Below are 13,194 nucleotides of genomic sequence, written 5' to 3' on the forward strand. Positions count from 1 at the left end.
AGTAAAATCTTCGACCCATAATGTCTGAGAACTGCACTGAATGCAGACAGAACCCTATAATTCTATGCTGATGATATAGTGATTGCTAGTTTTAGGCCCGAATGCCTCTGTAAGGTATGGCCATGGCAGGTATGCATGATGACTGTTTCCTGTTGTTGGCCTTGACAGCCTAAAGCCCCAGTATGTGTCGACTGGGTGGTCGAGTAGAGTTGCAGAGTTGAGTTCCAAAGAGTGATCCAAGTTGTGGTGTGGGGGTTGGGGGGGGGTAGCAGAGCCAGTCCCATGATTGTATATTTTTAACTTTCAAGATATTAATAGCTGTGTAACTGGTAAGAGCCTGAAACACTCTGAGGTTACAAGTGCAACAAAAACTGCAGCGCTTCTTGCCTGAAGGTAAAAGCAACATTTGCGTATGGATTCTGCATATTTGAAAAGATTAAACTTCCTGGACGGGCTTCAGAGAACAAGGGAGTGTTGCATGGAATGGAGTGCTGCATGTATACAAAGTAGTCGCCTCAGTCTAAGCCGCAACACAATCAGTAACAGACTAATTCAGACTGATATGTGTTCAGTGACTGTGTGTAAACACAGCATGTCCTTTAAACCGGACCACACGTTTCTATGTTTCTCCTGTAATTTAAGACGTCACCAACGGCAGAAAGTTTCAGCCTTATTTGTGTACTAACTACACCCTGTATTTACGTACAGGGTGAATACCTGAAAGGCTCATTGCATGAGTCATAATGATTACAGCAAAGTTATTATTACACATCATGCAACTCTGTGTTTGCTATAAACTGAATGACCTACTTACCAGTGCCATCTGATAATAAAATCACCGTAATCCAGTGGATCTCAAACTGGTCCTCAGGGTCTCGCAGACAGTCCACATTTTTGCTCCAACCTAACTTGTAACACATGAGGATAGAGTAAAAGAGTGGACCGTCTGTTGACAACCATCACTCAATCCATTTATAATTTTCCTAACCTGTAACAGACATTGCCCCAAAAATTGTGCTTCTAAAATACCATTAAAGAGGAATTTCAATGATTTTTAGATTTTTTTGGCATTATTTAATCTGGTACTGGGCAATATATCATCTATACTGATATCATGTGATACTGACACAGTATAATTATGCTTTTCAGCAATATTTTTATCGATATATTAAACATAATGCCCATAGGGTAGCGGTGTCACTGTTGCAAAGCGGGTTGCTTTTAGCTTTTCAAGTTCTGTTTTTCCAGTTTGCTGGTGGTGTCCTGGGCCGAATGGATAACTGCAATGCACGTCATTTACTGAGTGCTTCAGATTGTTTCGGAGGAAATGTTCGTAACAACTGTGTCACTTTATTTTGAGTGGTTCTTTTTGGATTAAACAAATGCTAGGCTCAAACTTTGCATTCATTTTTCAACAGAGGAAAAAACACACACAGACACACACACACATTTTCTAAACCGCTTATCCTTCTGGGTCAAAGCAAAACAGAACAGAAAAACAAAGTTTTGTTAGGTTTCTGAGACATTCTTTTTGCATTGAGTAGTACTGCTGAGTAGACATACTGCTAGGGGTATTCATTTTATTAATGCAAACATTAATGTCATCTATTACTGTGACACTGTGATATACTTTGGATACTTTATCAGTATCATCCAGCACTAATTCAGTTGTTGAGATGTAAACAAAGTCATTCAGGTTGATTTGATATATGCCATAGTAGAGAAACGTAGAATCAGACTTGTTCACAGTGGTAGACATTTGATACCACTGCAACTGTGAAGCAGAAGTGTCTTTACAACCATTTCACATCAGACCACTGTGACACTGTTTGCATCCCGACAACTGAATTATGCTGATGTTCTTTAAAATCTGTGGATTTCCTCTTTAAAGCTACTTTAGAGAACTTTTGTTTCTTTTTTTATTTTGTGGTTTTATTGGAAAAATAAAACAAACTGATGAAGATGGCAGAAGTGTATGATGCTCTGGAGGAAGACTGGGATGATGAAGATGAGGCCACACAGTACATGATTGAGCAGAGTCTGCTGGAATACAGCAAGTGTAGCAGTGAAACTCCCAGGTATGAACCATGCCTTTATGTCTGAATGATACAGTTTTCCATGCGAAGAAATACTCAGTTGTGGTTTTCCTTAGTGATCCTGCGCTGGAAAATATTGACCATGAGGAGATTTTTACGGCTATACAGGCAGGTGAGAGCTGAACCACTACCGCTGTTCTGTTGGTACTGCTCTGAATGCTACATCTCCACATCCTCATGTTTTTCCACAGGAAATGAAGATGCCTTGCGATTGCTGGTGCAGCACAAGCAAGCAATGTCCATGGCTGACAGCAGGGGCTGGATCCCACTGCACGAGGCAGCGGTTCAGCCGAAGAAGAGCATTCTGGAGATCACTTTCTCAGGTCTACATTATCAGCCTGATCTCTAGCGTCTGTGTTGTACTGTTGATTTCAACAAATGAAGATTTTTGTTTCCTTATACAAAGAGCTGAAAACCTGCTGACTCAAAATCCACTTATAGTAGAAGCCACTGGGCAGCTGCTAAATTCTATGAATACATGTTTGCAATATGTAAGTTTATTTGAAACTACAGACATTACACTCAAAAACAGGTCTTAAAGGAATCTTTCACCAAAACTGGTTTTTCATGAAGTTTTATTCAACTTTCAAAACCACAGTAGGTCATTAAGGTTTCCTAGTGTCCATGTTTTACCAAACAGGAGCTTGTAATGACTCTGCCCACAGAACAATGCTGGTAACAAATTACCAATTCATTCCTCCAGAAAACTAGTTTTGTCTCAGCAAGAACAAATTATACAGATTAACAGTATTGTGCAAAAGTCATAGACCGCACTCAACATCACTGAATGTGTTTGGGATTACATTGTAATTTGGATTGTAAGAAGCACAAAATGCAACCAACTTCTAAGACTAAACTTTAGAGATGAGGACAATTACCCCTGCAGATTTCTTCGAAAAGCTGAAAGCAAGTCTCCTGAAAAGTATGGAAGGTACAACAGTGGTTTTAAGGTCCAATTGTGACCCTTAAATAAGTTTTCCCAGTGGAAAAACATGTATTTGTACACTTTCACAACCTAATGTTTTAAAACAGAACAATAACATCAAAGCCTGGAGATGAGACGGGGTGTGTGGCGTCAGTACGACTTAGAAAACGTAAATTCAATGAATTATGATACAATCACGTTCCCTGACTAAAGGTACTGAGATGTACGCTTAAGGGTTCCACCCCAGTGACAAGAGAGGTACTGCTCCAGTAACAGTTTATGCCTTTATTTCTGAGAGTGTGGAATTTTGTACAGTACTCCACAGCTTAATTGAAGAATTCATGAGAGTAGAATAAAAATTGATGTTTTACTTGAACAGTTACCAACAGAATACAGCAACTGCCCAGTGGATTCTACTATAAGCATGTTATAAATGAGTAATGTTGTAGTCAAGATCACTAGAGACGAGTCTGAATCAATATCCCGAAACTTGGACGCGACCAAAGACCAAAACTTTGTTGCAGGCGAGTCCGAATCAAGACCGAGACCAGATTAAGTTTTTTTTTTTTTAAGAATATAAAAATAAAAAGAAGTTAATTGTAAATTCATTATCATTCATGGTACATGATATGCATTAATAAATAATATTGTATTATATTACATAATATTATAATATATTATATTATATAATATACTATTTCCTCTAAAATATAGCATTGAATAACACATAGCCTAAAATGTTATGAATAATTATATTATAATCATAGTTCAACTTTGCATTGTTACTCTTGCAATCAATAGTGTGGTTATTCTGTGTCCCTTCTTCTCTAAAACTAATTCAGAATCACCACATAAAATCAACTGAATATAAACCAAACATCAGATGTTCCTTTTTATTATTAATTAAAAGATTAGTAATAATAACATCTGCCTTCAGGGGATTAGATCCTCAACCAAAAGCAAACAGATTTGATTTAACTTTATATGACCAAAATTCCACATTGTCTTTAGAGCATTACTGTTTTTCAGTTCTTTTAGCGAGCCAGATGTAGTTTGATATAGCTCTTTTCCTTGCACCATCTTGAATATGGATCAGTTTTCAGCCACTGTAGGTTTTTAAATAAAATATGCAAAAATGTATGCTCTATTTTTTAAATGAACTAATGCTAGAGTTGGATACATTAGTCTAAACTTACTTAGTTCATTGAAATACTGAGTAAAAATAGCTTAGCAAAAATGTGTAGAAGAAAAAAAAATCGGTAAAGTAGGTTAAAGAAACTTGAGTGCTGAATTCCCCATTGAACTGCTATCTGCACAGAACTAAAAACTTCTTAGCATATCTAACATCAATCAGCACAGGAAGTTAAATGATATTCTGCTCTTTTCAGGAACATTTGGCCTAAAATAAAAGGCTAAAACTTGAAAGTAAAAGATGTAAGCAACAGCAAAGAATCCAGTTGTTGAACCCAAAGAAAGTAAAAGGTTTTCTAATAATTATGTACTTGAATGGCACTCATGCAACACTAGTAAATTTCCCTATAGTGCCTCATTTTGTCATAAATTATTTTCTGATGCCTGATTAAACATGTAGAGAAAGGACTGATTTAAGGTTCTCTTGACATTTAATAATGATAGAAAAAAAGTTCAGTTTCTAATTATCTCAGATGGGGACATGGGACTTGGCTGGTCTCGGGAACAATTTCTCGCACCTTACCCCAAGAACGAGTCCAAACAATGTTGAGACTGAGACATGACCGAGACCGTTAATATATGGTGTCAAGACCGAAGTCAGACTCAAGTACTACAACCCTGTAAATGGGTTTTGTGGTTGTAAGAGTGAGAAATTGAAGTGTACATACAGACTCTTGCATTTTAAGAGGTTAAAAAAGACAAGGCCATTTTCAGAGTTTGATGCTCGAATGTGTGTCGGATGTTCAGCATCTCCCCAGGGCTCAGGTCAGTGCCGCACTCTGAGAGGGGAGACTCCTCTCTTCCTCGCCGTTGTCCACGGTCTTAGAGAGAATGCAACATTCCTGCTTCAGAACGGCTGCAGCCCCGACTGTCCAAATGAAGACGAGGACTCTCCATTAGTTGCAGGTGTGTAACACAGCTGGATATGGTTGGATTTAGGTTGTATAAATTCCTCAGAGGAATTTCGAGTGATGAGCCACTTTGATTTCAGGAATTGTCCATGGAGATTAGAGGTGCACTTATGCTTTAAAGTACAGCCCTGTGTTAGTATTTTTGAATGACATAGAGCTCTTTAGTTGGGAGCACTGAGAGCATTCATCTTCACCTTGGGTGCCTTTTATGGTATACATTCTTTTGGAGTGACTCACGTTGTTGTGTACGACATGATGAATCACATGTAGTGAATGAAATCTCAGTGGGGATCCTCCCTGTTTTGTCTCTCTCCAAACAGCCATAAAGAATGACCAGTATGACTTGGCTTCTCTGCTGCTACGCTATAATGCCACTGTGGACCACAAAGGCAGCCTTCAGAGAACTGCTCTGCATGAAGCGTCTCTGCTGGGCCTGGAGGAGTACGTGTACCTGCTCCTCCAGTCTGGTGCCAACCCAAATGCCTGCGATGCCAGTCAACATACCCCTTTAGGATTGGCCGCCCAGGCAGGGCATTTGAATGTTGTGGAAATTCTACTACAGAAAGGTGATTGTAACTTTTATGTGGGTGGTGTTTTACCAACGGTTTGCATTCATAATACTATGCAAAAGTGAGAGACCACTCTTCATTTTTTATTTTCAAGCCAAAAAAGCCATTACATACAAGTTATTAATTTTTCAGCAGATATTTCTAAAGGAGATTACATATAAGACAATACACCTACATATAGAAGGCAAAAACAGAAGTTTCCATAACTGGAATAGTAAAAGACTTGCTAGACCACCAAAACTCACCATCAGATAAGCTTTCGTCTTTGAGAGAGGAGAGAATAACAAGCTGCACTCTTACTTCAGATCTGAAAAAGTCCACAGATGTTTCTGTCCATCTGTGCGAATGTAACTCAACACAATGGGTCTGAAAGGATGCACAGCTGTCAAGAAGCCATTACTGAGAAAAGAAAACAGACAAAAAAGAAGAAAATTATATTTTTATATATTTATTTTTACCTGACCTCAATATCATTGAATGTGTTTGGGATTATTTGCATGTAAATGCAACCAACGTGTAAGACAGGAGGTGTGGAACAACATCCCTGCAGATTTCTTTAAAAAGCTAAAAGCAAGTCTGAAAAAAGCTGTTGAGGCTGTGTAATTTTCTGGTAAATAAATGTTTTTTTGCATTTTTCCTGAATGAAGGGTGGTCTCTGGCTTTTGCACAGTACTGCACCGTTAATGTCAGTGACTGTTAGTAATGTTAATGTTAGTGGCACTTATACCTAATACAAATCCATCTATTGCCACAATGGATGAGATCACAATGGTGAGCTCCAGCAACCTGAGATATGGATTTATAAGTAAAACTTTGTGCAGCTCCTGACAGTTTACCAGTGAAGAGGTTAGTCCTATCCAGTGGCATAACTAGGATCTTATGGGCCCTTAAGCAAAAACAATCATGGACCCTCCATACAAGAACTACCTTGAATTGATAAAGAAAAAAAATTACAGTGCGATTTGCTTATTTAGTTGCTACTGTCTCAACCAAGCTGGTGCTCTAATGTAGGCCACTATTTTGAAGTGTGAAATATATTACTATCATAGCTACACTCTTAAAAAAGATGTTTCTTTAAGGGTTCTTTAGTAAAGGGAATTGTTCTATTTGGAACCATGAGTTCTGTATAGAACCATTTCATGCTTAAACGTTTTTTGCATGATTAAATAGTTTTCTTAGGGTTTTATTTTTTTTGGATTTTTTTAATGGTTCTATATAACACCAAAAAAAGGGTTCTTCTACTGTTACAATCTTGACATCGTAACAATACCAGATGCCTTTTTGGAGCTGGATAAAGCAATTTTCAAAAAGGTTCTATATAGAACCATATACAACACATTCTCCATCAATCTGAAGAACGATTTCACCATGCAGAAAAACATTTATGTATGAAATGGTTCTATATAGAATTCATAGTTCTAAATAGAACCATTTCCTTTACTAAAGAACCCTTGAAGAACCATCCTTTTTAAGAGTGTACCCAAGAGGTAGTTATATGTACAACTATGTAAGTAGTAATATAAGTGATCCAATAAAGATGTTAGCAACACAGCAAAGACGTTAAGCCCTAGTGCAGTTGCACTGCCTGGTGGTTACGTCACTAACCCCAACATTACTATTCAGATGTGCCATCTGGAGGTCCTTCAGAACAGACCTTGGGGGTGAAGAATGGGTCTTTGGCACACCAAGGCACTTGACACTTGAGCTGTGTAGCTGGGAGTTTGAAAAGATGCCCAGTATCATGTGCACTGGTGGAAGTACACCCATGGTGGTGGTGTTCATGTGCAATAGGGAACATACATTGGTAACTGGCAGACTGAATTGGTACAAAACACATTTGCTTTGAAATGCCTTGATTCAAATGTTTACATTGGTTCCATGTGAATCAAATATATTACATCAACACAATTACTGCTGTTCACTTTACTTACTTTTGGTAAGAATTGTGTCGACAGAATGCATTTTATTCACATGGAACCGATGTACGATTAATTCAAAACAATACTTTTTTTCAGTGTATATTTCCTCTGCATTTCACATCTGAATGGGCTGATGGTAGCTCTTTTCATCTTTGTCTCACCCTTTATACATCTCAACTTACTCTCAGGTGCCTGCGTATGGTCAAACCCTCAGTGTCCAGATTCTCCATCTGTGCTGTTTGAGGCAGCAGCATCTGGAAACCCCGATGTCATCTCTGTGTTGTTGGAGTACGGCGCTGACCCCAACACTCCCACACACACCGGCCATCTACCCATCCACCGCGCTGCGTATCGTGGCCATCTGCTGTGAGTGATGGATGTTACACAGCTGTCCTGTCCCATAACACCCATATCACTTAAGGTGTTGCCTGTTGCCTGACATCTCAGTGTAGTTATATGTACAGGGCCATGAAAAAGTATTTGCCCCTCTTGATTTCCTCTATTTTGGCATGTTTGGCTCACTAAATGGTTTCAGTTCCTCATACAGAATGTAATATAAGAGACGGTGAACATGAAGATGCACAAAACACACTTTTAATTTGATCATTTTATTAATTGAAGGAAAAATGTTTTGCAACACAAAAAAGTAAATGCCACCTAAACTTCATAACTATCTGGGCCACCTTTAGCAGGAGCAACCACAATCAAACGCTTTTGGTTTTTGGCCCCCACGTCTTTACAGAATAGCTCTAATTCAGCCACATTGGAGGGATTTTGAGCATGAACTGCATGTTTAAGGTCCAATCTTAATACAGTCCCAGTCAGGACCAATGAGTCAGAAGTAGACTTGCTCTTGTGCTTTGGATCATTGTCTTGCTGCATAATCCAAGTGAGCTTTAGATGACTGATGACTGGACATTCTCCTGCAGGATTTTCTGGTAGAGAGCAGAATTCTTGGTTCCATCAATTATGGCAAGTCAGACAGGCCTTGAAAAACCCATGCATCCCCACAGCATCATACTACCACCACCATGTTTGACTTTTGGTATAATGCTCCTATTGTAGACTTCTGTGTTAGATTTACGCCAAATGTAACAGAATCCCTGTCTTCTAAAAAGTTCCACTTTCGACTTACCAGTCCACTTATATTTTTTCAAAAGTCTTGGAGGTCATCAAGGTATTTTTGCCATTTATGCAACAAGTCTTTATGTTCCTCTTATTTAGCAGTGGTTTTCGCCTTGCAACTCTCCACCTTTTCCCAATCTCTTTCAAATGGTGGAATCATCAACACTGACCTGTCTGTGTCTGTTCGTCTGGGTTCTTATGTGACTTCATGTAGGATTATCTCCTATTGGACATGTTTAATTCCAAATGCCAATAAAAAACAAGCTAAAATGAGCTGCTGCAAGTGACCTTGTAAACCCTGAAATATTAATTTAAAATTTAGAGGTGTCGGGTTTGATATTACAGGTGTTTTTCAGACCACGTCATTTGGGTTTACGTATTAACGTCACACACAGGCTTAAAAATGAACGTCTGGCTCAATGTTTAACTCTCAACATTATAATGATGAAGATAACAATAATACTGTTTGAATACTCTTTCAATGCAGAGTCATCTGCTCAGGGAAGGGGTCCAAAGCACAACCCACATTACAAAATGTTCTTCTGCATGTTGTGTACAATTACACAGCTCCACCAGAGATGTCTAGATTCCCAGATCTTGCATAGTGTAGCTTTAATCTGCAAGGTTTTGATACTTCTGCAAGCAGCATGCCTTCAATTTCTTATTTTTGGCTTTATAAAACAGTGTTGAATGAGCTGTCCCTTTGTACACAATTGCCTGTCCTTTTGGGCTTGACCTCCTTGTCCTCTCTTCGCAGAGCACTAGAGCAGCTGATTCCGGTAACTAAGAAAGAGGTCATTAAGGAGAGCGGGATGAGTCCACTGCACTCTGCGGCAGCAGGAGGTCACTTTCAGTGTCTGGAGCTGCTCCTGAGTGCAGGCTTTGACCCCAACTTCATGCTACACCCACGTGTGCGCCGGAACTACGATGACGAGCGCAGGTCAGCGCTGTACTTCGCCGTGTCCAACAACGATGTGCAGTCTGCACGCCTCCTGCTGGAGGCTGGTGCCATGGCCAACCAGGACCCCGTCAGCTGCCTGCAGGTGGCTTTACGTCTGGGCAACTATGAGCTCATCAACACGCTGCTGCGCTATGGCGCCAATGTCAACTACTATGCACGTGTGAACACAACGCACTTCCCCTCGGCCCTGCAGCACGCGCTCAAGGACGAGGTGATGCTGCGCATGCTCCTCAACCACGGCTATGATGTGCAGCGCTGCTTCGACTGCCCCTATGGACAGGGATCGCACATACCATTGGACTATGAAGGCTGGAGTACTTCAGTCATTAAAGACATGGTGGTAGGTGGGAAAGCCATGGTGGCACACTGGTGTTGACCTCAGTTATTCTGAAAGGGCCCATATAATGGAAAACCGAATTTTCCTCAATTTTTATTTGAAAGTTTTTTGTGTCGTATATAAACGTTGCTAAAGTTTTAAAATGTACTATTGACTTTTCAATCCAAAAGGTTTACAATTAAACATATCCATTGAAATACATCCGTCTGAAGTCGTGTCGTCGTTAGTTAGCATCATGCCAATATTAGGAACTCTGTGTGTAAGCTGTTTTTTTCCAAGACAGAAAAGAGTGCCATTTTGAAAAATCACCACTCTCTCATCCTGTGGTAAACTAAAATGCTCCATTGCTGATACATTTTGCTGTATGGATATTTTTCGTCCGAACATCGCCGGATCTTCTGAATTATGAGGTTGTTAAGAAGCTGAAATACACTCTGCTGCATACTGAACTGACATTGTAAGACTGGCAACCTCACCAAAATACACCTCACAAATCTGTAAGCTTTGCAAATGTGGTAGTTAAGAGGCTTTTGAAAGTTTATGCTTTGAAAGTTTGAGTAGCTGCAGTTTGTATGTTGAAGTTTAATAGTAGATTTTAAGGTCATTTCAGTGAGCAGAAGCTTTAGCATATAGCTTTGTAGCATATAGTAGCATTTGTATTTCAACTGCTAAATGACCTTGTAATTCAGAGGATCCAGCGACACTCCATGAGTGTGACCCTTTGACATATAACACAAAACCACTAGGAGAACTAAACAACTACTCTGGGCACTATGGCCAAGTTAGTTTCGAGATCAACGTGCAAACAGAGACAGCTTACATTTATCACACTTAAAGGCACATTAACAAAAACAGGCTGTTTACTTGTAAGGCAGGGATGCTCTATACTAGTCCTGGAGATGTACCACCCTTAAAGAGTTCAGATCCAACATGCCTGACTATAATATTCAGATGCTCCTGAAAGCCTTGGTTACCTGAATCAGGTGTGTTAGATTAGGGTTGGAGCTTAACTCTGCAGGGTGGTAGATCTGCAGGGCACCCCTGTTATAAGGAAAAAGAGAGGTTGGGAAATGGTTCTGTGAAAATAGCAGAGGTGGGTAATGCAAGTCCAGAAAGTAAAATTCACATTATTTATAGTGCAGTAATGATGCATTTCTGTCTGCAGTTCTGTGAGGTGATCACAGTGTCCTGGCTCAAGCACATCGCAGGCCATGTGGTGAGAATAATGCTGGATTATGTCGACCGTGTCACCTTCTGCTCCAAACTGAAGAGCATCCTAGTAGAACAGAAACAGTGGCCAGAGATATGCAGGATTCAAGGTGGGTGATCAACAAATTTGGGATCCTCTGAACTTTATCATGTCGTGGACAGTATGAATAGTATAATGCAGGCCTCAATTTCAAACGCCAGTTTCAAGGTATTTAAATTAATGGATATTTTCACATTACACTGTCTTTGCAGGAAACCCCCGATGCCTGAAGCATTTGTGCCGGCTTAAGATCCGGGAGTGCCTTGGTCGCTTGCGTCTCAGGGCACCAGTTTTTATCAGTTTCTTGCCTCTACCAAACAGTCTGAAGGACTACATTCGCTTCAAGGAGTACGACATTTACAGCAGAGGAAGCACGGGGGAGCTTGAATAAAATTGAAAACACGTTTTCATTGTTTTACATTGTTTGTACTATTTTGAAATGCTTTTAAAATATTTTCATTGTTTCAGAATGTCTTTGGTTACTCTCTTGTACTGCCGATAGCTCTTGGATGATTTCTTCATTATGGCAAAGATTTGTACAATGTAATATTACATTTTTACACAGCATTTGGTGTTTTCCTGATTTGTGTGTTCTGTCACAGTTTTTTGCGAATAGTAAATATTAGAAACGCACAATAACATCAGAATCATATCGGTATCAGCAGATTGGTCAAAACGATATATGACAGTGCATTTACTGTACTTCAGACGAGTGTAATGTTTAGGCACCCTGCTATAGAAAACCGCATAGACCTGCTGGTAGCATAGCTGGTCACAGCAAAACCAGCATATCGCTGTTAAAAAAGAAAACCTCATATCTCCAAAATGAGAACTTTACAGGAGAAGGAAAAAACCTGCATTACTTTTAATGTAAGTCAATGGAACCAGACTTTTTTCCCAAGTAATTTTGGGCTGTTTCTTTTGGTCCATCGATTGTGGAATTTGCACACAGCGTAAAGGACAACAGGCCTTTTCAAATCATGTCAAAAACTGAAAAAGAACAAAAATGGAGATACGAGGTTTTCTTCCGACAGCAGCGATATGCTGAGTTTTGGATGCTGGTTGACCAACTAAAGCAGCACCATTAGCAGGACAATGATTGGCTACTAAGCTAGAATGTCTGTATTCATAACTCTACAGCAATGAATGATAAATCTCTCTGTAATGTTAACACATTGTACAGATATGTATGTGTTACGGTGTCGGCATAGAAGAAAACGCAGCGCATAGAATGCTATTCTAATATACAGAGACTTTAACAGGCATTAAGAATTACTCAGAGCTTCTGAATCAAACGCCCAACAGCATGGAAGATTACCTCTAGCCATAAAACATCCGCTGACGGTGAACTCTACAACCACACTAACTAACCCACAACAGAGCGCAATAATGAATAAACCAACATGCAAACACAGCATTGATGAAAATGCAGCACCAGTATGTTTTTACCCCGGGAGCGTAGCGTCCCCGAGAGCTAATTTCAATGGCCACACCCCCTGAGCGCCTCACGGCAGCCCGTGGCGGACACCACAATACAGATATATGACATACACAGTTCCTATTTAGATTTTTGAAAATGTGGCCCGGTATATTTTTCTAAGCCTATTTTCAAAATGTCGCTACCTGAGGGCATTTATTGTGTCTCTTATTCTCCAGGGTATATTTTGGTTTGTCCATTTGAATTTACATGGCCAAATCGTAAGGCAGAGTATTCAGTAACTGCATGAAATTAAAGTAAATTTTTATTTATTTATTTTTTATTTTTTTGTAAAAGCTCCCCTCAAATGAACAGAACATGTGTTTTATGATCATACACGTCTTTCTATATGCTTACAATTTACTGCTGAAAGCCAAAAATCTTAGACGCTCTTTGTATTTTTTTATAAAAATAATTTTTACAGAGCAGATCAC

The 13,194-nt window shown here is 39.5% G+C and overlaps 1 protein-coding gene across 1 annotated transcript; it reads left to right on the forward strand.

The window, feature by feature from the left end:
- The first annotated feature begins 292 nt into the window (after nt 1-292).
- asb14b (ankyrin repeat and SOCS box containing 14b) lies at nt 293-11,687 on the forward strand. Its single transcript, XM_036592288.1, has 10 exons — nt 293-393; nt 1,963-2,078; nt 2,153-2,208; nt 2,288-2,419; nt 4,960-5,118; nt 5,444-5,689; nt 7,800-7,977; nt 9,494-10,037; nt 11,200-11,353; nt 11,496-11,687. Exons 2-10 carry the CDS (start codon nt 1,963-1,965, stop codon nt 11,672-11,674), a joined length of 1,764 nt encoding a protein of 587 aa, XP_036448181.1. The 5' UTR covers nt 293-393; the 3' UTR covers nt 11,675-11,687.
- The last annotated feature ends 1,507 nt before the right edge of the window (nt 11,688-13,194 follow it).

Source organism: Colossoma macropomum, unplaced genomic scaffold (genome assembly GCF_904425465.1).
Source record: "Colossoma macropomum unplaced genomic scaffold, Colossoma_macropomum, whole genome shotgun sequence".
In the NCBI taxonomy this organism is placed as follows: domain Eukaryota; kingdom Metazoa; phylum Chordata; class Actinopteri; order Characiformes; family Serrasalmidae; genus Colossoma; species Colossoma macropomum.

Excerpts from the sequence above, each read along its gene's own strand:
- asb14b (XM_036592288.1), top strand. The coding sequence starts at position 1,963 with ATGGCAGAAGTGTATGATGCTCTGGAGGAAGACTGGGATGATGAAGAT. Across the intron at positions 5,119-5,443 it reads GGACTCTCCATTAGTTGCAG|CCATAAAGAATGACCAGTAT; the intron begins GTGTGTAACACA and ends CTCTCCAAACAG. Across the intron at positions 5,690-7,799 it reads GGAAATTCTACTACAGAAAG|GTGCCTGCGTATGGTCAAAC; the intron begins GTGATTGTAACT and ends ACTTACTCTCAG.